The following is a 25,976-nucleotide window of genomic DNA, read 5'->3' as shown; positions in this document are numbered from 1 at the left end:
AGTTACGGTTAGCAGTTTACATATCTAAGGGGAACTTACTGCCTTTAGAAAAGTTTAGATGGTAAGTATTATTTTCATCTTGTCTCTGTATAATGTGCATTAAAGTCATAGACAGTAAAAGAAATGGACACAGCGACCCCATTGGAACTCAATTGAGACAAATGAAGCCCAGTTTTAGCGTTTTATAGCACTTCCGTTTCTGACGCGCAGACTCAAACGAAGCTTGACGACGTCAGCAACCTGTCTGACAGATGTACATCTTCTAGTAGCTGTGCGTGCAAACTGCCATCGTTAATCTTGCAGAGACGGCGAGCTTGAGCGGGGAGTTCTTTGTTGTGAGTGAGCAGGAGTAAGTATTCTGATTAATTATTTTGTATAGTGTTTAAAAATGTAACGCCCGTACCCCATATTAAGTTAGTTGCCTGCGAGCTTCTCCTCCTGTCTGTACGGTAATGTGACAGAGAGACGAGTGGTTATGACGCAATCGTTAGCCTATTTTTTACAAAAACTGTTTATACGGGGCCATAATGTAACATAGAAGGTAATGGAGCCCTTTATACATTGTCGTGTATCTTTAGAAATAAATAATGGACAAACAGAGTCTTTAAACGCCTCAGATGTAAAGTTATTCGCTGTCAAAGTGACGCCAAAATGAATGGGAGTCAATGGGAATGCTAACGCAAGTGAAGTTCTGCTAAAAGATGGCAGCCCCCACCCGACTTCAACTTCCGGTCGAGTTCCTTGCCCCTCGTGAACGAATCGTTCAATTTAACCGGTTCTTCTTAGTGAACCGGTTGAACCAGTTCACCAAATCGAACTGAATCGTTTGAAACGGTTCACGTCTCCAATAAGCATAAATCCACAAATTACTTAAGCTGTTAACTTTTTTTAACGTGACTGACACTCCCTCTGAGTCGGAATAAACCAATATCCCGGGGTAATCCATTTACTCAAACAGTACACTGAATGAAATGCTGTGAAGACCGAACTGAAGATGAACACCGAGCCGAGCCAGATAATGAACAAACACGCCCACTGCTGGAGCAGTTCTCGTTCTCGAGTCAAGAATCGGTTGCTTCGGTTTTCAGATCACCAGTACACTCAACCGAGAATCGTTTCTGTCGGACGCGTCTGAATTGAGAACCGATGAACTGATGATATTGCGCATGCGTGTAATTTTGTAAGTATTTTGTTAAACATCGGAAAGTGTGATAAAATAAGTATATTTTATTTTGATTTTTTTTATTATTATATTTTTTAGATTAATGTTTCCAATCTGTATATTGTATATAATGTATAGACCAAATGGGTTTTCAGGGAAGTTGGACAATAATTAAGACTCTAAAGACTCTTATGTTTAATAGGAATAAGGGATGATTTATGAGATATCTGTACTGTATTTATAGTTAATGATGACATTCACAAATAGAGTTTGTAGTAAACAGAACATGAACACGAGTAGAGCAGCTGATGACACTGTGACTGAACTGCAGCACGTGCGGGTTAGAGCGATTCTCGTTCTCGAGTCAAGAACCGGTTGCATCGGTTTTCGGATCATCAGTACACTCAACCGAGAATCGTTTCTGTCGGACGCGTCCGAATTGAGAACCGATGAACCGATGATACTGCGCATGCGCGATTCAGCGTGAAGCCAACTGACTCACAGCATGTCTGAACCGAAGTGATTCTTTTGGTGATTGATTCTGATTCTGTACTAGTAATGTTATGAGCGCGGGTATTTCGAGGGCTTGGATGAAGGGCAATCTGGCGAAACGTAAGTTAATTTAATAACAAATACATCGCAATGGATTATGTTTAGTAAGTGGATCATGGTTTCTGCGCTGATGACACCTAATTTATTTACTTTATATCTTGAAGACTTAAATCCTCATATGCACATTATTGCTGTTACTGTATTTAGGTGTTGTTGCAAAACTCAAATGTAAACTTTTCATGATTATGAGGTTTTAACTGACTAAAGTTATGATTACTGATTTTATATATTTGAATGTTTGATAGACGTGACGCCATTACGTCATCGCCAATGACGTCATTACGTCGAGCGTGAAAGAACCGATGAACCGGTTTTTTCAACCGGTTTATTGAATCGAACCGTCCGAAAGAACCGGTTCGCGGAAAAGAATCGAACTTCCCATCACTAATTGAGACAAGTGAAGCCCATTTTTAGCGTTTTTTAGCACTTCCGTTTCTGAGGCGCAGACTCAAACGAAGCTTGACGACGTCAGCAACCTGTCTGACAGATGTAAATCTTCTAGTAGCTGTGCGTGCAAACTGCCATCGTTAATCTTGCAGAGACTGCGTGACTGAGCAGGATTAAGTATTCTGATTAATTATTTTGTATAGTATTTTAAAATGTGACGCCAGTACGCCATATTAAGTTAATTACCTGCGAGCTTCTCCTCCTGTCTGTACGGTAATGCAGAGTGGTTATGATGCAATCGTCAGCCTATTTTTACAAAAACTGTTTCTACGGGGCCATAATGTAACATAGAAGGTAATGGAGCCCTTTATACACTGTCATGTATCTTTAAAAATAAATAATGGACAAACGGAGTCTTTAAACGCCTCAGATGTAAAGTTATTTGCTGTCAAAGTGACGCCAAAATGAATGGGAGTCAATGGGAATGCTAACGCAAGTGAAGTTCCGCTACAAGATGGCAGCGCGCGGCCGACTTCAACTTCCGGTCGACTTCCTTGCCGCCTGATTAAAGTTCATAAGTGTAGTGCTGCTTTGTTTACAGCAGAAACCAAGTAAATGCTATAAGCGTCACCTGCTGGCAGAGAGTGAATCTGCGTCTCATTCAGCTCGTCTGCCATTTCTGTTTCATGCAGATATATTTTATGTTTCGTTACAAAAAACTGAAGTCAAACCATCCCGTTTTTGCTTCAAATTTTGAAATTATACAATCTAATTTAGTTAAAAACCTGCTCATGTTGCATGTATGCAGGATCTTTGTTTTGATCATGATAACACGGAATGGTTGCATCTAATTTTAAATGGAAAGAGCATTATTTTGTTTACTTAAAGAGATTTCAGTCATTTTTGTTATTTATTTGAGTTGGGGCTTGTTTTAAATATTTCAATTTTGTCCAAAGCAACTTAAAAACGACTACAATAGAACCAATAAAAACCAACAAAAGAGCGATAATATGTAAGTACTATATTAGTATATTGTTATAGTGTTATATTTCATTTTCACAAAAAAATTTGCAACAAGATGTCCAAGCAAAAATAAAAGGACACATTTAATAAAAAACTTGAATTTGAATTTTTTGAATTGAATTTATCTTAAATTTCATTTTGTTAAAACATAACTGTGAATCGAATCGTGAAATCAAAATCGTGAGTCGAGTCAAATCAAATCGTTAGTTGAGTGAATCGTTACATCCCTACATTGCCTTTGCATTTCACAATATGAGGTAAGAAAATCATGATGTAAACATTTAGATAGTGAACTTTTTCTTTAATCAATGAGAAAATATTTCTTAAAAAACCTTTCTGGGCTACAACAAAGTAAACAGTAGTGAATCTCGGTTTTAAAGAGCAAGTCAGAAAATTGCTAAAACCAATCAGCGGCACGGAATCCCATTTTGGGATTATCCGGAGTTTAGACCAGGTTTAGCATCACAAAACACCCCTAATCTCCACTGAACTTCAATTACACTGCAATGATCCCAACACAGACCACAAGCCACCCTTGACTAGACCCCTTTAACAAGGCTTCCTCCGTGCTCCTGTTGGCTGGACAGACTCTGAGACTTACACTGGTCAGTGTGTATACGCCACCGAATCGGGTTCCCCCAAAATTAAGCACAGCTGCAGGTTTAAATGAAGTGAAAGTTTAAACAATACCTCATCTCACATGATCTGAATTACAAAAGCAGGACACGTTCCTGGAGCAACATTTGGTCAACCAATCATGGACATGATTTTAACCCTTGAAAGCCTATATATGTGTTTACTCATCACAAAAAAAAGATATGATTTACAGTCAGAGCTTATTTTACATTTATGTGATATTTATGATTTAGTATGCATGTGAATACACTGTTTTTAAGATGTGTGTATACAATGATGTTATCATAATTGAACATAAAACTTTCTAGACTAAAAATCAACTGAATGTTCAAGGATATCCAAAGGCATTCAAACATTCATAGCCTTCTACCTGGCTAGAAAATAAAATAAATGACTAGATTAAAATATTAATAAAGATGCATACATGGTACAGTGGTCTCAATATACACACACAAAGGCACTCATCGTATACACCCTCTGTTTTGCCCAGAACTATAATTCATTTATTTAAGGATTGTCTTATTGGGTAATTGTAATGCTTTGAATATGCAGAATGTTTCATCTCAATTGCATTTATTTAATGGACAGATACTCAATGTTTTTTTACACTGAATCTAGAGCATATGGGCAACCCTGACCCTAATCCTACACCTACAATTTGAGATGAACCCTTGCCCTATGATTTTAGGTTAGTAGGGTTTGCTTCGGTTTAGAGTTGGTAAGAACATAGTTTCAGGTTCAGTAGAGGATGCTGAGCAACATGTACTACTAAACTAGTTAATTCCCAAGCACTGAACGTTGTTACAGGATATAAACACAACAGCATCAGAATGATAACAGAGTAGCAGACGAGGCATTCAGAGAGGTCTAGAGGAGCTCTGACCTGCTCCTTGAATCAGGTGATGACAATCTGGACCCACTCCACGGGCTTCAGGAAGTTTGAATCTCAGTTGAATGCTTTGATATGACCATGCAAACTTCACTGTTCTTTAACAATAAGACACACACACACACACACACACACACACACACACACACACACATATATATCATTCTTTCATTCATTGTAATCAGTACATTAAACAGCAGGGTGTTATCTTCCACAGACACTGAGGGGCCTGCAGCACTCAAGTGTAACATGTAGTTTCTTTAACCTCTGAGTGCTTTGTTAGTTACAGCTTTGAAAGAGAAAAACGATTTTTAAAGAAAAATAAAGGTCATACCATCAAAGTGGTATCAAGTGCTTCACTGTGTGAAACTATGTATTGATACACCTGACTCAGTTCTGGGTTGGACTTTCTTCAGTGAGACGGTGTAACACTGACCTCTACAGGTCATTACAGGTATAACCCTGAGAGAAACCATTATTCTGAACTCTCGCGTTTTGTTTGGTTTTTCGCAAATGAAGTCTTAATATCTACAAGACATGAGTCTTTTTCATTATTATAACATCAAACAGAATTGTGCTCAATGAGAGGGAGAGGGAGTTTATTCATAATTACATACAGTTATGTGCTTGGAAGTCTGAGGCAATTGTTGTAGCCTATATTTATCCTAAATGTTCAGATGAGTGGTTGACAATTACAGGTTTTTCAGTAATTATTTGGTCACACACCTCAACCCGGAACATTCGTTTAATTTAGGGTGTTAAAACACACACTTGTATACTTAAGGTTTAAGCATGTTCTGCGCAATATGAAAAACAATTCATATTGTAATATCATCATAAACACGTTTAATTCTGTCTGACGTCACAAATCACTGCAAATTCTAACGAGTATAGATTTGACCACAGACACGTGACAAGCTCGATTTTATTGTCTTTCAAGGATGAGAACAGACACTGTGTACAGTAGTCACATGCAATACAAAAATATGACTGTACATGACATTTATCAACCCATTTAAAAAAAGTTTCCATGTTTTGTTTTTTTGTTTGTTTTTTTTTACATGAAAAAATATAAAGAATATATACATCTGGGATAGCACAGCAGTACCTATTCAAAATGTCATGATGTACAGTATATATATTTATATAAAATGTCCATATAAATATTAAAAGATTTCGGTTCATTGACTGTACAATAAATAAACCATATTTATACATTAATATTTTACAATGTCATTGATATTTCCAAACCACAGTCTTTCCAAAAGTCCAGTCTTTCACAGAACAAACAAACACACATCCTTCCACATACACAATATTACAAACACGCACGTTACACACAAACACGCATGAGATTTCATGTTTACACAACCTATGCACACTGTTCTGCTGGGTTCATCGAAATCTTGCTTGAATACAAACGTTCTTCATCTTCTTCATGGAAAATCAGGCTCTGTCGGGTGAGAAGACGCACATTGCTTCTCTTTGGCTCATTTTCGCAATCTGTGCTCAGAAAGGGCCCTCATGTGACTCACACACAAAATTTTGTTAGACACCCACAGCTAACAACTCTCCATCAAGAACATTATCATTTGTGGAACAAAACGTCTACTATCGGACACCGTGGAGGAAGAGTGACAACTAAAGGTGTGTTAGCATGAACCAGACGAGCCAATAAGAGACGGAAGCAGCGCATGTCACACAGGACTAAGAGGCACCAAGACCACAGGAGAGGAAGAGAGAGAGAAGAACATCTTCATCGTAGTGTCACTGAATCCTGCAAATCCAGCGGGGAAAAATGCGTCACGTGACATCACGAACCGGAGCAGAAAGGGAGAACCAGTCGCACACTCCGAAAATAATAATAGGAATAGGAATAAAAAAAGGCAAAGCGTTTCGTTTTACACATCGCCACAGCAGTCGCCCATCCCAACACCCACAGAATCAAAGAAAGTGAGAGACAGAAGAGCAGGCGATGTTAGTTTGTAAGTCCAGAAGAGGTCAGGCTTTCAGCAGGCATGCAAGGCAGAGCCAGGAATTGTGTTTTGCATTGCTCATGTTTCAGGCACGCGGCTACAACCTACAACGACAAGAAATAAACATAGACAAAAACAGAAAGAGAAGCAGATTAGAGAGCAAAACCCATAGATCTACAGTTATGAATTTACAGTTGGAGAAGAAATTAGCAGTAGGAAAGACTGTTAAAGGTGCATTAAGCAATTTTTTGTTTGTCATAAAGTGCCTACTATTTAACTGGTCTTGTGCTCTCAAGATGGAAGCTACAGTGATGAGTGAAATCAGAAGCACCACCTTTATATACACAATACAACAGACTAAGAGAGCATCATTTACATTTTTGGAATTCAATTACTTAATGCACTTTCAGGAATGAAGGAAAGGAAGTTAAGAGTGCAAAGAAGCAAAGAGATCATCTAAAACTTGAGGCTGAAGAAATAATTATATTCTACATATTTAGTATGAAAAAGCTGAAATTACTAGCAAACACTACTAGAAAAATAATACTAGAAAAAAATCATATTAATTGTAAGAAGTAATAATTATTATAAATTTGCAGATATTAATTACAATATATAAAATAAATATCTAATAAACAATTATTAAATAATTAATAAAGAATTGTTGTTGTTATCTTAACACATCACCAATAATTATTAATATTATTTATATTAAATACTACTACTAACAATCATTTATGTGTGTGTGTGTGTGTAGTTATTTTAAACAATTTCATTGCTATAATTAAATTGTTATGATTATGGGACAAAAAATATAAGTAATAAAATTTATTATTATTTTGTTGTTATTATAAATTATACAAATATTATAATATAAAAATAGTAAAACAATTATTATTATGATTATTATTATTATTAAAATACAATTATTGTGATTGTTTTTATTATTTAAATCCATCTATAATTATTATTATTATTTGCATTAAAGACTACTAATAATCATGGGATTCAAATATAAGTAATAAAGCTTATTATAATTATTATTATTTTGTTATTAAATATAATAACATTATTAATAATAATAATAATAAACAATGATTGTTGTTATTATTTAAATACATACGTAATAAGTATTATTATTTGCATTAAATAGTAGTAGTAGTGTATTTTTGTTTAAGTATAACCAATACAATAAAAACCAGCAAACAAACAAATAAACAAAAGTTATATTATATTTGCATTAAACACTACTAATTATGTATATATGTGTGTGTGTGCGTGTGTGTGGTGTGTATGTGTGTGTGTGTGTGTATTATTTATTTTACATAATTTGTATTGTTATTAAATTGCTTATTTTTCCAATTTAAAAGTTTCTCTCCAAGTGCTGATCCTGCTCTTCTGAATGTTAGACAGGCGCTGCTGATAAAAATAATGACTGAACAAGATAAAAATAGTCTTAAGTGAAGAGAAGGTCAGACAGAAAGGAACCAAACAAACAACACATTTGATTCACTGCGGTGTCTCTGAGGTCATCTCTGTCCTCGTTTCTGCAGACTGCGCAGGTTTCTTCCACCTGTTTGTCCTCTTTTCACAGCGTGCCAGCTTCTAGGATACGTACTCTGCAGACTTCCAGAAGTGGCCAGGATGAGACAGGCGGCGGTTGAGTTTGGGCAGTTTCTCCAGCATGTCGGCCAGCTGCGTGAACGTGGGCCGATTCCGAGCATCATATGACCAGCAGGCAGACAGAATCTCCTGCGGGACGGACAGGAATCCAGCAATCAGCACAAACAGCTGACCTTTGGATGGTTTTTACAAGGAGAACGCCTGAGACACCTCATTTTGGTCCAATTATAAGGTAGCACTTTAGTGTTTTCTGCTTCTCTTAAACATGACTTAAACAGTATTAAACTATGAAATTAAATTAAAAGAATTTAGACTTAGAAATTCATACGTTTATTATTTACAAATAGTTAGCATGATATACAACTACATTAAACTATAAAAAAAATATTTATATATTTCTAAATGATGCTATTTTTTAATTTTATTTTTAAATTTCCAATATGGTCTAGCTGTCACATGACCTAATTCTCACCCATAAATGGTCTGGGTTCGACTCTTGGCATGGGAAGTGCAGTGGAGTAGCATCATTTCACTGAGCATGTGTCAAATAATAAATAGACTTGTGGCACTCACCGTGACCTCTTTTCCCAAGTTGATCTCTGCCAGGACCCTCCTGATGCCCTCTCCACTGCCCACCTGCCAGATGGTGGCCTCTACGGGCTGACTGGTGATGGGCCAGTCTCTCGCCTGCAGCTCGTACCAGATGGTGCTGAAAAAGAGCAGAGAAAGGCGGCAGGTCAACGCAGCACTATCTGGGGATGAGTTATGTCTGAAGTCAAGTCCATTTCTCACCCAAAGGCGTAAACATCAGCCGCATTAGAAAACGGAAGCCTGTCCTCGTTGTTTCCGGGACTCATCTTACGCACGATTTCTGGAGCCAAATAACAGATCCACCCGTGAGGAAGCTTCAGCTCGTTTTCCCGTCTAAAAACACAACAGACACTTTAAACCGTCAGTGCCAGTCCATGTTATCAAGAGTAATGCAGTGACTTACCGGCCCTCCTGAACCACTCCAGAGATCCCAAAAAGGCCAAAGTCAGTTATTACTACTTTGTTTGTGTCATGAAAGACGTTTTTGGATTTAAGGTCCTTGTGAACGATGCCCTTAGCATGAAGATAGCCCATTCCCTGAAATACAGGAAGCACAAGCGAGACGTGACTCGTACAAACCACACACATACACAACACATCAAGCACTTTCACAAAAGTGTTTCCACACTTATTACCATTGTAAATTTATCTAGCAAAGTGTTTTCATATTATTATTTTTTTTTACTTAAAATAATGTACACTAGCAGACAAATGTTTGGATTTTTAGAGTCATGCATTTAAGTTTATTCATTTAGCAGATGCTTTTATCCAAAACTACTTACAAATGAATTTATAAATGATCAAATGTATTTATAACAAATTATTTATAAAATCTACATAAATTTACAAATTGTATTTGAAAGAAATGACTAAATCTACTGTATGTGCAGTATATTTATATATTGGATTACAATATTATTGCAATTTAAGAATATAGTTTTCCATTTTAATACATTTTAAAATCAATTATTTTATTCCTGCGATGCAAAGCTGAATATTTAGCACCCATTACTCTGGTCTGATTGAAAAAAAATTCTTCTTAATATTTTGTGGGAACTGTGATACACCATTCGAAAGATTTACAAAAGATTTCGGTCAAATAAATGCTGTCCTTTTGAACTTTTCATTCCAAGAATCCACAATTTATGGTTTCCACAAAAACAGTACACAGTAAAAGACTGATAATATATATTTATATTAATAAATATTGTTAATAATCAAGCGCCAATAATAATTTACAATAGCCGAGCCCCAAATCAACATATTAAAATTATAAGGTTTCTAAAAGATCATCTGATAGAGAATACTGAAGTAATGGCTGATGCAAATTCAGCTTTTCCATCACAAGAATAAATATATTCAAATAGAAAGTTTTTTAACAATTTAAACTTATTTCACATTATTCTTTTTTTAATGATTTTCTAAAAAAAAAAAAAGCATGCAGCCTTGGTGAACACTTTCAAAAAAATAATTATTCCAAACTTTTGACCACTAGTGTACATTTTTAACACTATAGACTTTTATTATCTCAATATTAAATAACATAAAAATATTTAATTCTGCTGCATGAGAGTTTCGAATGCAATGGCAATGATGACAAATTTGACCTATTTCTTTCTTCTGACCAATATTATAAATCTCATAGATTGTCATAGAAGCACTAGATTGTTTATCTTTCTTCAGCACCATACAAGCTTTCCCAACTATGATGAAAAACACGGTCCTTAAACATGCAAGCACTACCTTCACAATCTCCTGCGCGATCTGTCGAGTCTTATTGATGTCCAGCGTGTTTTTGGTGTCCCTCACGACGGAATACAGCGTCCGGCCTTTGCAGAAGCTGTGGGGAGATGAAGACGTGCTTGTCAGAGACCATCTCTCGATCACTCGACGGACTCAGATGTTTGAAACTTCACCTGGTAATGATGGCGAGATGAGGCGGGGCCATGCAAGCGCCCATGAAGAGGACGACGTTCTCGTGCCGCGTCTGTCTGTAGTTCATCACCTCCTTCTTGAAGAGCTTCAGGTGGTCCTGGTTGTTTCCGTCGATCTCCAGGAGCCGGATGGCCACCTCTCCGTGCCAGCGGCCGCGATGGACCCGGCCCCAGCGACCCTTCCCGATGAGCTCGCCCAGATCCAGCTGCTCGAAGGGAATGTCCCACTCCTGCAGGTAGACGCTGGTCTGGCTGGCCTTACGAGAGATGGGACCTTTCCAGTGGGTTCCTCCTCTTGTGCTGGGCAGGTCGTCCAGCTCGTCTCCTTCACACTCTCCTTCTGAGCCGTGGTTCAGCTCTTCCATGTCCTCCTCCTCTGCTACATCTTCTTCCTCCTCTGCTTCTATTTCCTCTTCTTCTTCCTCCTCAAGATCCTAGACGAGAGGAACCAACCACAATGAGTAGTGCTGGAAGTGCGACTTAAGACCGAAACAATTTCTGTGTCACGCTCTTTCCAACTTTGTAAATGGTTACAGAGGAAAAACAATGCCTATTTTATATTATATCTGTATTCCACATACAAAATCTGATTTTTGTTCCGCAAGCGTCTCACCTCTCGGTCATCTTCCTCGTCTTGTTCTGCGTGCATCTCCTCCACTGATGGATCGATCTCGTTACTGTATATAAAATGAAATATTTAGCTGTCATTATGACTGAATGCAGAACAGGCAGCAGTATATTTACACTTCTGAGCAGTAATTTTACAGTTACTTACACTGTGTCTGGGAGGCCATCTGAATGAAGGATGATGGGACTGCACACATCTGTAAAAGACATGATGATATTGACCAGTGTATTATGTTTGAAAGACTCTGTAAACATGTTATTTCTAGTTGCACCGATGCAGAATTACTGATTTTATTATCGCTCAATGTAACATGCAGCGCCACAAATCACCAGCAGGGTGCAGCTCATCTCACAAGTGTAACCTGCTTCTGCATAAACACCAGCATGCAAAACATGCCAAACACATTACTTTAGGCATTGCTCAGATTTGCACATTTGTAAAAGTTTACTGCAGACTGGTCAAAATGACGTGCTGGAGACTATGCTAGCCATTTCATGACTGAAAGTCTGCTGAATTTCATTGTTTTAGACAAGGAATCCATAAAATGAAGGGGAAAAAATAAGATTTATTTAGATAAGAGGTACTTTATTGTTCTTATCAGAATAACGTTAGCAGCATGAAGCATTCAGTGTACTATCATAGTATTTTTTCATATTACAAATTAGCTTACATTTTTATATCTTCAGTTATGATGTTTGCCTTTGTCATTTTTATTAGCTTTTTAAAATTTCTATTTAAGTATTTTTTTTATATTAGTTGTCACTTTTCATACATTTAATTTTCATTTTGTGTTTTTTGTGCTTGTATATAGATTTGTTCAGCGTGACTTTTTTAAAGATTTTATTTTAATAAAAAATAAAACTTTTTAATAGTTTTAGTTTAGAATAATAGTCTTTTTTTCATTCTAGCTAATTAATTAATTAATTTATATATATATATATATATTTCTTTTTTCTTTTACAAATATTTCATTTTCTTATGCTTTTATTGACTGAAATTGTATTTTTTTTTTTTTTTTTTACTGTTTTTTGGGCTTTTCTGTTCACCACCATAGTGCGAGACTGAATATACGCCTGATTTTAGCACTTTGTATATTTTATATGAAATAACATGCATTTATTTATCATGATACATTTGTTATTTTTTCACTATTTAATGAATAACTGTGTTAAAATATCTCACTCAGATGCTGCAACTGTTTATTGCATTTGCCCCTCTGATTCCTGGAGGTCATTACGAGGGCTGAAGAACACGACAGAGTTTGTTTGTTAACTCACCAGGAAAGATGAACTGCTGTCGGTGCTGAAAATAACAGGCAGCTTTGCCACACAAGAGGAAGACAGGCAGGAAGCAGACAGAGAGACAGTCTGGGGTTAGAGGCCAAGTCCCATTATGCCTTATGTTGAGTTACAGTGTTACATGCAGATAAAGAGTCCTGAATATCAGCATTTTTATTTTTTGCCTGGGATTAATGCAGATGTGTGTGTTATGTATTAATCAGTGTAGTATCAGCTCATGTGTTCATTTATTGCAGTGTCAGTGTTTACAGGTGCTTACCTGGAAAGTGGAAGCGGTTGTCACGGTGGCCCTTAGGGGAGGGGTTTGGGGGCGGGGTTACACTTGGAGGATTGCTATGCTGGAAGGGGGCGGGAGATGAAGGCGTAGAGGAAGTGGTGGAGGATGGGTTACTGCTAGAGTCCAGCTGATTCAACACCGGTGGTTGATCCTGCAAGAATGGAACCAAATTGATGCCGCAGAATTGTTTAAAAAAAATGACACAATGTACATAATCTGGAGAATATATACTGTCACATTCTGTCACACAGGAACCAAGTACCTTCTTTGTTATTGCCTTCGGTAGCGTCCCGAACTGTGGCGCTTCGGGGGGACGGTCCACGGGGTTGTTAATGTCCGAGGGTACAGACTCAGTCCTACGAATCTTTGTGACTGAGAGACACACATGAAATGATTAGAAAAACATGTCTGTCATTATTGATGTTCTTATATGTGAGCAACAGATGAGAGAATCTTACTGGGCAAAAAGGAGATTCTGCAGGGCGGAGCTTCTTTAGTGCATTTGTTGTGACACTTTAACCTACGAGAGGATAAGACGAGACATGAATGTGTGATATTCACATTACTCTGAGGACACAAAGACAACAGCAGTTAATGAGTGTAGTTTTCTTGGGTAACCCACAAAACTAGTTGAGAACATTCAGAGGTTATAAAAACTATATATAACTATGACACTATATATATATATATATATATATATATATATATATATATATATATAATTTTTTAAGGATGGTGAACAATATATTATATTATAATTGTAAATGTATGTAGTATTTTCAGCAATGGTAGTTTGTACTAAACTGAATTTAATTCATACTGGTTTTAATAAAAAAAAAAAAATCATTGCATGGATGGCAGGTTGACTTTCAGTACTGTATTATAATAAAGATGATTATATGTTCTGCACTGTTGCAATGGAAATTCAGTTGAATTTGTTTTTTCTTTTCACTTAGAAAATAATCACAAAGCAAAAAATAATTAAAAAATTAAACTCATCCTTAAAATAGGTTTAATCTTTTATGCAAAATAAAGCTGTTTTTTCTTTTCGGGATGTGAAATATGACTTGGATACTGAACATTAGCGAGGAATATTTTAAGTTTTTAGATATTTTAAAGAATGTTGGTAGCTAAACAGCTTCAGTTCCCATTGATTTTCAGTGTGTATGGACAAAACAATTATGGGACCTGAAATTGTTCGGTTAGTTATCTTTAGTTATGTTCAACAGAAGAAATTAAGTCACATGGGTTCGGAACAACATGAGGGAGACAAAATTATAAAAAAAAAATATATATTTTACTCACCTGCAGTGTTTGCATTTCACCCCAAATATCATGTTTTTCTGGCACACTTGACATGTCTGAGAGAGCCAAGACTTTGTAGAAAACCTATAAACACACATACACACACACACACAAAATATCTTTCTGTTTCCAGGACAAATTTCAACAATCATTTCCACCGATTTTGTTCAATAAAGGAAACCCTAAGAGGCGGGGTTACCTGTGAGTGACAGCCAGCCCGATGTCTCTCCGCAGAGCTTGAGGTGAGCTGCGGTGGACAGCAACATTATCTAGAGAGCAACAGAACAGAGACAGTTTAAACTAGAGACTTCATTTGAATAAGTATCTCTAAACAGCACGCTTTTAGACATAACAAAACCACCAGATATACTGGACCTCCAAAACATAAGAAACACTCGTCTAGACTCAGTAGTAAACTCTTAGTAAACAGCTGTGCTTTAAAAGAGATCTGCTGGTGAATCATTTACTCTGCTCTCTGAAATAAACCGTCAGTGATAGCAGGAGTATTTTGAGTGTGTAGAGCGCAGGTGAGAGCTTCCTCTTCACTCTGAGAGGTTGAACTTTGACCTCAGTCTGATCAGCATTCAGCAGGCACTTCACTGCAGTCTGGTCTATTTGAACTACAGATCTGCTCAGTCAAGGACTGTGCATGTCTTTGAAATGCTGTGATTGTGCTGCTGAACTCACTCCGCAGGCCGATGTGCTCTTCCTGTAGTGTGGGAGTGCCTGGCAAAGTGTACGGGGCCGTGGCGGGTGCTGCCCCAGGGGTCCATGTGGAGAGAGTGGGCGAGCGAGATGGAGAGTCCTCACAACCGTTCCCATTAATCTGAACATTCAGAAACAGCTTGTTTTTCTTCACACACCTAAGAATAACGAAAGACGGTCAATGTCAGGCCAATAATTCGGCTGCTATCTGGTTAATTTGGTATTAATTGCACAAGTTCAGCCTGCTCGGTCAATGAAACATGAACATGCACATTTCCTGTTATAAAAAAATATTTCTGTCAATTTGGAGGAAACAAACATTTATTCAATGCCAAATGCATTAATGCTTTAAAAAATCTATTTATAATAATGATGATAATTGTCTGGTTCGTGTATCCCTTGGGTGTCCACTAGAGGTCTCACTTCCCCATATCATCACCCCACTTCAGGAACTGCATTTCCCACAAGCGTTTGTCTGGACTCATCACTGTTCATTGCACACAGCTGTCCCCACTTACATTGATTGCACATGCCTAGAAATACCCTGTTTGTTTCTGTCATGGTTATGGAGTCCTTGTCTTATGTCACTCTGTATTTCGTGTTTCCTTGCGGATGTTCATGTTTCTTGTTTTGACTGCTTACCTGGATTTTGACCTTTGCCTGGCTGGATATATGATTTTTGGATTCCCCTAATAAACACTGCATTTGTATCTACTTGTTTGTGTGTGTTCCCTGACAATAATAATAATGTAAAATAATGCATTCTCTCTCTGTGTAATCTTCTTCTCTTTCTTTACAAATATCATATAACATAGTACAACATACTATAATATAGTATGTTTCCATGTACATTATGCTGGACATTTGTTAGCTGATTTCCATCACTATGTAGTCCAGCTGCATCATTTAGTACAATTTAGTGCTGTCAAACAATTAATCGCGATTAATCGCATTCAAAATAAAAGTTTTGTTTCCATTATATATGTGTGTGAGTATTTATTATGTAAATATAAATACAGACACATACAGTGTATATTTAGAAAATATTTACATCTATATTTATATTTATATAATTTATATTATAAATAAATATATTTAATATATATTAAAAAAAAAAATCTGAAATATATACATGCATGTGTGTGTATTTATTCCGTATATTCATTATAAATACACACAGTACACACATATATTATGTAAATGAAAACACCTATTTTTTCGATGCGATTAATCACAATTAATTGCTTTTACAGCACTAGTACAATTCATATAATTATATTAAAATGAGTTTATAAGGAAATAATATGTATGCATAATTTATTACTTTTATTTTATTTATTTTTTATTAAGCCTGAGTGTTCAGATTAAAATGTTTTAAAATCATTACGCACATTTTTGTCATGTGTGTCCAAACTTTTGACTAATATCTTGGACAGAAAATATCTGAATCAGCCCATATCGAACAAACAGCAACAAAAATGTCATGAAACAGCCGGCAAACAGTGTCGTTATTCTGTGGTCACATTGTTGGTGTTATTGGTTTTTACATCATCACAGATTGCTATTAGTCACTGCAAAGAAACAGGGATGACTTATGAGTCGATTCCAGTGAATTAACCCTATAAAACCTGACATATTATAAATGGAATTTATTGAACATTTAGAACAATCTTATGCCTTAGAAACTTATGAAATATGTATAATGTAGGCTTTATAACGTTAAATACTTTGACAAAGTACTTTCTGACGTGTGTACTTTTGTGGTTCATTTCCTCGTGACCTACTTGTTAGCGGGTGTATCTTCGATGCGGTGTCCGAGCTGACTCTCGTGGCTCTTGCTGCGGGGCAGCGAGATGTTTGGGAGGAGGTGCAGAACTTTGCGGGACGGTGGAGGAGGTGTGCAGGGAGGCTTGTGGCGGTGTCTCCTCCGGGAGGGAGGGGTTATGGGTGGAGTCGAGGTGTGTCCATGGAGTCTGACGGGACGGGAGGTGTAATACGGGCTGGGGTCGGTCAGACTCTCTGCGTAACCGTGGTAAATGTGAGCCTCGCCGGGCGACATGATGTAGCGGGGGTATGGGCAGGTGGTGAGGGGCGTAGAGGGGGTGGAGGGAGTGGTCATGGGCCGGGCCAAAGGGGAAGGGCTGTGGGGACGCATGGAACCTCCTAGTAATGGAATCTGGTCCACTGGAGTCAAGCCGCCACTGTCCCGCCTCATGGGCTCGGAGAACCAACAACCGCTGTCCTCTTTAAACTCCCCTGAAGGACATAAAGTTAAAGTCAATTCAGAAGATATGTAGTATTGGGGGAATCTCAGGGAAAGAGCGCTCACCTGACTCAGAGGCACTCTTTAAACAGTTAAGGGCAGCGCACAGCCTGGTGCAGTCCTCTGAACTGGAGCCCAGCCGTCTCATGGTTTCTTTCACCTGACTGTTGGGCATCTGCAGCAGCACATCCAAGGACAGCTTCACGTTCACTGCCTGATAAGAGCCAGAGAGACAGAACGACAGTCTAAAATACCTTTTTAAAAACACTTCGGCAATGTGAACCAGAACAATGTAAGGAAAAAAAAATAGATTTTATATTATCCATTAGGATTTGATTGGTTACATCATCAGAGTCACTATTAGATTTAAATTTGCACTGATATACTGTGAACAGTAAGTCTAGGTTTAACGAGATAAAAAACACTAGGTGGATTTTTTCAGGACAGATTGGTTGTGTACACACACTGCCAACACACATTTCAGTTCAAACAACTTGTAAAAGTGCAGGTTGCATCCAATGACCTCTTTAAAATTTTGGTCAGTAAGATTTTATTATTTCATGCAATAATGATGCATTCAAGTGATCAAAAGTGACAGTAAATGGTTTACAAAAAACAAGCAGCCCTACTGTTTTCGACATTGACAATAATAAGAAATGTGTCTTAAGCACTAAATCAGCATTTTAGATTTCTGAAGGATCATGTCACACTGAAGACTGGAGTAATGATGCTGAAAATTCAGCCTTCCATAACAAAAATATATTATATTTTAAAACACATTAAAATTGGAAACAATTATTTTAAACTGTAATAATATTTCCCATTATGTGATAAAATTGATGTAAATCTGGTCAGCCTGACATTATTTTATTTTATGTTTCCTCTATTTAGATGATGCGAATATGAATCATGTGCCTGTGTGTTTATTCTGACATGCAAACTCTTTAAATAATAAGGAAACACTTTTAAAGACATCAGCAAGATGCCTGTCAATTAGAGGGTTATTCGTGTTATTTAGGGACACATACAACAGGACACACATACTTAAATCAGTGCATTCTCTTGTGAATAAAGCTCTTCAAATTCCCAGTACACATGACCTCTTAGAACTAATTAATCTCATTCCCTAATTACAAATCTGTGTGATTGATTTGAAGTGAATAGCTGGACTGATATTAATAACAAATTATTCCAGAACATCTCACACAATCATACTGTAAATATGTAGTAAATCTCACAACCTGATTTATTTTGGGGGCTTTATTTTTAATGCCATTCATACTAAAGAGCACAGGATATGAGAAGTAAGAAAAGCAATTCTAAAATGAAATGACATGTATATGACAAAGTATCGTACCACAAATAAGCAAATGATTTAGCTGAGCAGAATAAAATGAGGAAAGTCCACTGCTGTCCGTGAGAATGGATGCTATGTAATGTAGGAGTAGATCAGTGTCAGAGAGAGAGAGAGAGAGAGAGAGAGGCTGACTCAGCATGCTGGGTAATTAGAGTTGGTGTAGCTCGGGTCTGCTGGGAATGTGGCTGTGGCCAAACTGCCAAAACACAGCAGATTTTCTAATTCCTCAGCTTTACTCAAGGATACTGAACTACAAAGCATAAAACATATCAACACGCGCTCAAATGAACACTCAATAATATGTTTTTGTTAGAGTTAGTGAATTTCTAAGAAGATTTGAGTCCAGCCTCACACATTCCTAGAGGAAGCTCTGACATCGTTTAATTGGGTAATAATGATAGGCAAGATGCAGACATGCACTTACAATCTCAGACACCTGCGCTTCCACTAGTGACGTCACTTGCAGTCTTTTTTTATTTTATTTATATGATGCATTTATATCTATCTATCTATCTATCTATATATATATATATATATATATATATATATAGATAGATAGATAGATAGATAGATAGATAGATAGATAGATAGATAGATATATAGATAGAGATAGATAGATAGATAGATAGATAGATAGATAGATAGATATAAATATATACATAGATACATATAAAAACATTATTATTATTTTATTTTTTTACAAAAAAATAAATTTTTGTGAAATAGTATCCAGACAAATAAAACCATGTTTTTTTATTTAATTTTTTTATTTATTTCTATTAATCAAAAACATAAATGATAGAGCACATTACATAAACACACATTAAATAACGAATATTTACATGACAATCACAAAATCACCAGATACTATTTTTTCTTTTTTTCCCTTTTTTTTATATATAAAAATTTATTACTTTTCTGATTTTTTTTTTTTTATTTGGTATGAAATATTATCCAGACATATATACTGTACCCACTGATTGGCCTTCTGAGAGTCACATTGCTACATGGATAAATTGCATTTTTGTGTAAAAACAGGTGACTATCAAAGTACTGAATATTTACAGGAATATTCCCTCTCCTCCAAAAAAACCGAAACATCTTACCTCTATGAGCTCAGGTCTGACGTTGATGGTGCGTAACCAGTTCTCCAGCCGTGGGTAGCTGTTCAGGGCCAGCGGCCTTTCTGTGTCTGGCACCTTCTGCTTACACTGCAGCTGTTTACAGATGTACTTCATGAGCTTGACCTGCAGGGGACAGCAGAGCACAGAGCAGATGAGGGAGGGGCCGTCAGGGGGGGCGTGGTCTGTTAGAAGCCTTTATTGCCTCTGCGGTTTCACACACAACCAAAGTACAATTTCACATACAGTTCATCAGAAACTGGTACATGAACATGATAGACGTCTCAAAGGACACATGCACATATAATCATTTCAATTCAGATTTAATTGACATGGATGTGAAATCTCAAAATATTGTAGTGGTCAGTGGTCTCCACAAGTACTTAGGTATGCTTGCATACCCATTATGTACACATTTACAAGGGCACACACATACTGTATGCATGCATATTACATATTACGCACTGACATATATAACATTTACAAGCTATTCACCTATCTTCGGTTTTCAAGATTTCTTGTATATTTTATTTTATTTTAACATAATTTTGTGTTATTAAATGTTGTTTAGGTGGAGTGGAATGGTTTAATTTTAGATTATATATATATATATATATATATATATATATATATATATATATATATATATATAAATTTAAATTAATGGATTTTAATGGATTAATGGATTTCCATTAGATTAATGGATATGTGTCGTTCTGCTATATAAATGAATAAGTCACAAATGCCCAAATTAACACCGATCCAAAGCTTTGCATAATGCGGTGTCTCTCATCAGCATCAGTCGCCATTAAATCACAACACCTGCAAGACAGATAAATAACACGGCATCAGAGCACACGCAGTTTGAAATCTAACTGGATTTTCTCTCCCTCTCTCTTTTTTGTGCTCCCCTTCAGCAAACAGGGCTGTCAGCTATAAATAACTGTTATTATATGGAAGGGAGCTGCAGCCCTCCTCATGGGGGCGACTGCACTGCTGGCATGGCAACCGAGTGTCATCGGAACACTGTGCTGACGGTGGGAGCGTTCTGACATCACAGCTCCACGAGACGCAGAGTTCACACGCCGGCTAAGACGGTCCGTCACGTCGAACGCAGCCGTCGCCGTCTGCTTCCAGCTGTATGCACTGGGCTGCAGGATTGTTCCTCAGTCTGGCCTGTTCTGGATAATAAACACACTCCCAAACCACAATGGCTTATTCAGGAGGAATTTTCCAGCTCGGTGCAGAATGCTGACCCACCTCAAATTCACCGATACACTCAAAAAACCACATCTATTCCCTCGTTCTGGATGGGCCGCATGGACACCTCAGCAGAACAGAAGCGCTGATGACACAGCGAGACAGAAAGAAGGGAAGGGGGGAATAGTGGGACAGAGAGAGAGAACGAGGAGGTCTCACCTGCTGTGACAGTTCAGGTCAGCAGCTCACTGACGCACAGAGGCCAGTTACCATGAGGCCGATGGCCATAAAACGAGTCATCCTTTCACACTTCCCCCCTCATCCCACTGCGGCCGCATGCAGTCACTGCTTTAATGAGAACAGCACGCTTATACACGTGTTAAACAGCAGCGGCCAGACACACTTCATCCCACTATCTTCATTACCAGACACACCAACATACACATACAGAATATATAAATTGATCCCTGCATAATTTAAACTGATGTGCATACAATTATCTGCATGTTCAAAGAGACATTTCTATTTTCAAACTGATGCCAAAATCATATTCGATTGATTTTTTTTACATTTAATCTGACATACATACATATATATGCGAAATGAAATGAAAACCATATTCTCTCACTCACGGATCACAATAAAGTAAACTCAAACTTAGTCAAACGGATCTTGATGCATTCAAATTCATCCCCACATAAAACGATCCATAAATATGAAAACTGCTCTTTATTTACTTCAAATGATGTTGAAATACTTAAACGGATCCCTTGCATACTCAAACTGATTTCTGCATACTTCAAGTCCACATAGTTGAACTGTATACTCAGACTGATCACTAAATACTCAGACCAATCAATATATAGGCTACTTAAAATGATGGCTACCTACTGTATATTCTTAAACTGATTCCTGTATACTTAAACTGATCTCTATATACTTAAAATCAAGTCCAAAACTCACACATTTAAACTATTTACAAAAATACTCAGTATTCAAATAGATTCTTACATACTGAAATGAACTCTGTAATTAAATGTAATCAAACGTAAGTCCACACCACTCATAATGATCCCTACATATTCAAACAGATCTCTACTTATAGAAGCCTCTCGTATATTCAAAATTATACATACATTATCATTATAATGATCCCTATATTCTCAAACTGATCCCTGCATATTAAAACTACACTCAATTTGTGCTCTGTTTAAATGCATTTGTGTTATTGCAATGATCAGATCTTTGTACTGGAGAATTTCTGGCTGAAAGATCTCCGTCTTTATCTCCTTTACGTACCCGCACACACGGCCCTGAGAGATATCAGTATCTCAACAGGTGAATAAGTGCTTCAATGACAAGCTCTTCAGAGCCATCAGCTTACGAACGCACTCCCTTTGTACACATTCTCACACATGCATATTTCAGTAAAAAGGAAAAAGACCTTGAGCACACTGTCGTAGCAGAGGCCAATAAAGGATCCGCACACTGCAGTTGAGCATCTCATGGCAGACGGCAGAACAAACACTAGGGGTCAGGGGTCACACGCATTGAAGGAGAGGGAACCGAAAGCACCTTGTGGGAGGTTGAGAGCCATTAAACAAGCAATTAAAGCTTCATTGCTAACATCTAAATGCTAATTATTAGGGCTGTGCAAAAAAAATCAACTTTTTGATTAATCGTTTTTTTTAAATGATGTCGATTCGATATCAATTCTAAAAAGCTTTGAATCTATATTTTCCAATATTTATTTCAGCAAACATTTAACAGAAGATTTGATAAATGTGAATCTTTTCATTAGTCTTCTCCACTAGATGTCACCCCTCTTATTTACCTTGCGCGATGTTACAACAGAAAAACTGTCACTCATTCAATGCTTATCATGGCGAGGATAATGTGACAAGAACCAAGAACAAAGCGTGATTTGCAATGCTCAGGTAAATTTCTAAAGTAATACTACAAATCTGTGGAAGCATTTGACATCACGCGTAAAGGTAGGCTGACTACGTCAGACTTCGTACTTCCACTCAATTTCAGTTCGTTTCTGTTCTCAGTCTGAGATAACAAACCAGTTCCCAGATTTCCTCCGGCTCCGCAACAGCCGTCCAATCAGTGAACAGAGGGCGTGCTGAGAGCCGTGACGTAGACGCCAAGCGCCAAGTTTAAGATCGTAGTTAAGGTTAAGTAAATAGAAAACGACCACGGATATAGAGACACGGGACGCTATTCGCTCTGTTGTGGAGAATATTACCACCATTTGCCAACTGAAGCCCCAACAAGAAGAGTGTTTGTTTCACATTTTGAATGGAGGTGAAATTGTGGCCCTAAAGGGAAGTTTTGGGAAATGTTTAATTTATCAATTGTTACCGATCTCAGTGAGAAACTGGGGAGGCCAAAGTCCGGCAAGGCGATAATTGTGATTGTGTCCCCCTTGGTTGCTCTCATGAAGGATCAGGTTGAAGAGGAGGCAAAACTCGCTCGATGGTTTAGTTTTCGCAGCATTCCTGTGTTTACAATGGACGTTTGAGGCGGCTGAGCAGGTACATAACACACATCATAATCAAACATTATGTGATTGGCTTACGGGGAACCAATGATTTTAAACTTCAGACAAGCCCAGGCCCCTGCCCCACCCACATGAGAAATTAAATGCTTGTCAGTTATACCCTTTCTGACTCTGTTTATGAAGCAAAGCGAAGTAGCAGAGTTTGGTATTTCCAGGCTAGCGTATAGGCGTCATAATTTCAACAATGAATGAATGAATGAATAAGTGAATGGCGGATGGTGCAACTCACTGTTTTGTTTACACAAGCGCGGACAACGCTCGTGGTGTTTTTAAGCTCTGTCATCTCACTATGATGATATGAATACTGGAATTTCATCCCCAGCTGCTCTGAGAGTCACTTCATTAGCATTTACTATTATATAATTTGACAAAACTACCATCATATCTCATACACAGCGGCTGCAAGTTCCTCACGGCAAACTGTCAAAATAAAAGTTTATTTAAACATGAACAAACTGTCAAAAATATATTACTATTTAGCAGTCTTAAGACTCGATGTAACAACAATGCTACTACTACTACTAAATATTAATAATTCTTTCTTTTTTAAGGAATAATCACATTTGCAGCACTTTGTTTGTCAAATAATAAAATGATTTTTTTATTTGATTAGGATAAATTAAACAGTTTTATGCTTTCATCTGATTACCTGTAAAATTAAGAAGAACATTTTATATGGCCGTATTATTGTTTAAAAAAATGAACCTATACAAAAATAAAATTCTTAATTTCTTTTTATAAATTCACCATTTATTAACTGATGTTAAAAGGGGGGTGAAATGCTATTTCATGCAGTTTTACACTGTTAAAGAGTTGGATTCCCATGCTAAACATGGACAAAGTTAAAAAAATTAAGTTGTACGTTTGAAGGAGTATTTTTGTTCCCAAAATACTCCTTCCGGTTTTTCCACAAGTTTCGGAAAGTTTTTTTCGAGTATGGCTCTGTGTGACGTTAGATGGAACGGAATTTCCTTATATGGGTCCTAAGGGCACTTCTGCCGGAAGAGCGCGCGCTCCCGTATAGCGAGGCTGAGCACAGACATTTCACTGATTAGAGCGATTCACTTGATTAGAACGAGAGCGTCGCGAAATGTCACAAAAGAAGTGTGTTTTTGGTTGCCAGGGCAAGACAACCCTGCACAGATTACCAAATAAAAAAACAGCATTAAGGGACCAGTGGATGGAGTTTATTTTTACAGAGCATCAACGGAGTTGTGCAAGTGTTTTTGTTTGTTCCCTGCATTTCTAAAATGCTTGTTTTACAAACAAAGCCCAGTTTGACGACGGATTTGCGTATCGTTTATTTCTTAAGGATGATGCAATCCCAACGAAAAAGGGTCACGATCGTGTGTTGGAACCGCAGGCGGTGAGTAAAACTGCTTCAAATATCTCTGCCTCCTTGTTAGTGCGTCCCCTCCCATGCCGGAGACCCGGGTTCGAGCCCCGCTCGGAGCGAGTCATTGCTGCTGCTGCTCTCGTTCAGTTTCAGCCTCAGGATCTGATTCTGGATCATAAATAAACGGCTGAATCTGACTGTAAGCCATGGTTTGTTTTGGATGATGGTTTTCCCTCACGGTAATGTCACAGCTTCCACATGCTCTCAACGCAAAAGCCTACTGGCGCTTGTGATTCTTTAGCTCCACCCACACGTCACGCCTCCAGCCGGTCGTGTTTTGCCGGGAAAAATCGGTACAGACTATCTTTCTCTTATGAATATAATAAAACTAAAGACTTTTTGGAGTTAAGAAGGATGCGGTACTACTCTATAGGTACTTAAGATTAACAGGATATTGAGTGAAAACGAGCATTTCACCCCCCCTTTAATTTGTTTGAAATTTCAATAGCATTTGTATAAAAAATATATTCACTGAATTATTCACTGTAATTAAAATAAAATTATAATAAAAAAATTGAGAATCGAATTGAAAGCTTGTGAATCAAAATTGGGACATCTGAATTGATACCCAGCCCTACTAATTATACCGAGGACAGTGAGCACTCCACTCAGTAAACCTCAAGTGCCATTCAAAAGCTTTTATCCATCACAGTCAATATGAAAATATGTGTCAAGTTCTTGAGATCTAAATTTTTAACAGCACTCAGATTTCAGCAATAACAAAAAGGCCTTACAACTGTTTAACAGCACAAGGTCTAATCCGATGCTCACATACTGCACACTATACACAGGAAAAACCTGAAACATTTCCAGCTAAAAATCTCTATTTTATAGCCATTATAAAGCTGCTTTACAGTTTCTGTACACACACACACATTCTTAGCCTCTATTTTCCTTAAATCTTAAAACTGAAATCATAGTTATATTGATCTAACCTCGGTAATGAGGTGCCATCCATTGTTTTACCTTCTAGTAAATATAGGTCAAACCAGCTTCTGGTGGTTTCTACTTGGTTTCAAGATGGCCA

The 25,976-nt window shown here is 37.4% G+C and overlaps 1 protein-coding gene and 1 pseudogene across 4 annotated transcripts in view; both read right to left on the bottom strand.

Annotated features, from left to right (window-relative positions):
- LOC113109488 (neurofibromin-like) overlaps positions 1-6,469 on the bottom strand; it is a 47,817-nt pseudogene extending 41,348 nt beyond the window's left edge.
- Positions 5,617-25,976, bottom strand: part of LOC113109995 (kinase suppressor of Ras 1-like) — a 28,280-nt gene continuing 7,920 nt past the window's right edge. For 2 of the 4 annotated variants that reach the window (XM_026273961.1, XM_026273964.1), the window contains exons 2-19: positions 19,773-19,913; positions 17,376-17,523; positions 16,831-17,302; positions 15,029-15,204; positions 14,541-14,610; positions 14,342-14,425; positions 13,495-13,556; positions 13,299-13,408; positions 13,019-13,187; positions 12,739-12,780; positions 11,609-11,657; positions 11,447-11,510; positions 10,816-11,267; positions 10,643-10,739; positions 9,303-9,436; positions 9,101-9,232; positions 8,882-9,017; positions 7,978-8,437 (exon numbers count right to left, since the gene is read on the bottom strand). In XM_026273961.1, coding sequence (XP_026129746.1) covers positions 8,291-8,437; positions 8,882-9,017; positions 9,101-9,232; positions 9,303-9,436; positions 10,643-10,739; positions 10,816-11,267; positions 11,447-11,510; positions 11,609-11,657; positions 12,739-12,780; positions 13,019-13,187; positions 13,299-13,408; positions 13,495-13,556; positions 14,342-14,425; positions 14,541-14,610; positions 15,029-15,204; positions 16,831-17,302; positions 17,376-17,523; positions 19,773-19,913 — 2,685 coding nt within the window. In that variant the 3' untranslated portion in view covers positions 7,978-8,290. Of the gene's footprint in view, positions 6,790-7,977; positions 8,438-8,881; positions 9,018-9,100; positions 9,233-9,302; positions 9,437-10,642; positions 10,740-10,815; positions 11,268-11,446; positions 11,511-11,608; positions 11,658-12,738; positions 12,781-13,018; positions 13,188-13,298; positions 13,409-13,494; positions 13,557-14,341; positions 14,426-14,540; positions 14,611-15,028; positions 15,205-16,830; positions 17,303-17,375; positions 17,524-19,772; positions 19,914-25,976 lie in introns of those variants that run through there. The other 2 variants (XM_026273962.1, XM_026273963.1) reach the window with 2 other exon arrangements.

This window comes from Carassius auratus, chromosome 10 (genome assembly GCF_003368295.1).
Source record: "Carassius auratus strain Wakin chromosome 10, ASM336829v1, whole genome shotgun sequence".
NCBI lineage: Eukaryota > Metazoa > Chordata > Actinopteri > Cypriniformes > Cyprinidae > Carassius > Carassius auratus.
Note: the sequence above shows the minus strand (reverse complement) of the source record. Positions and strands in the feature narration are given on the sequence as shown.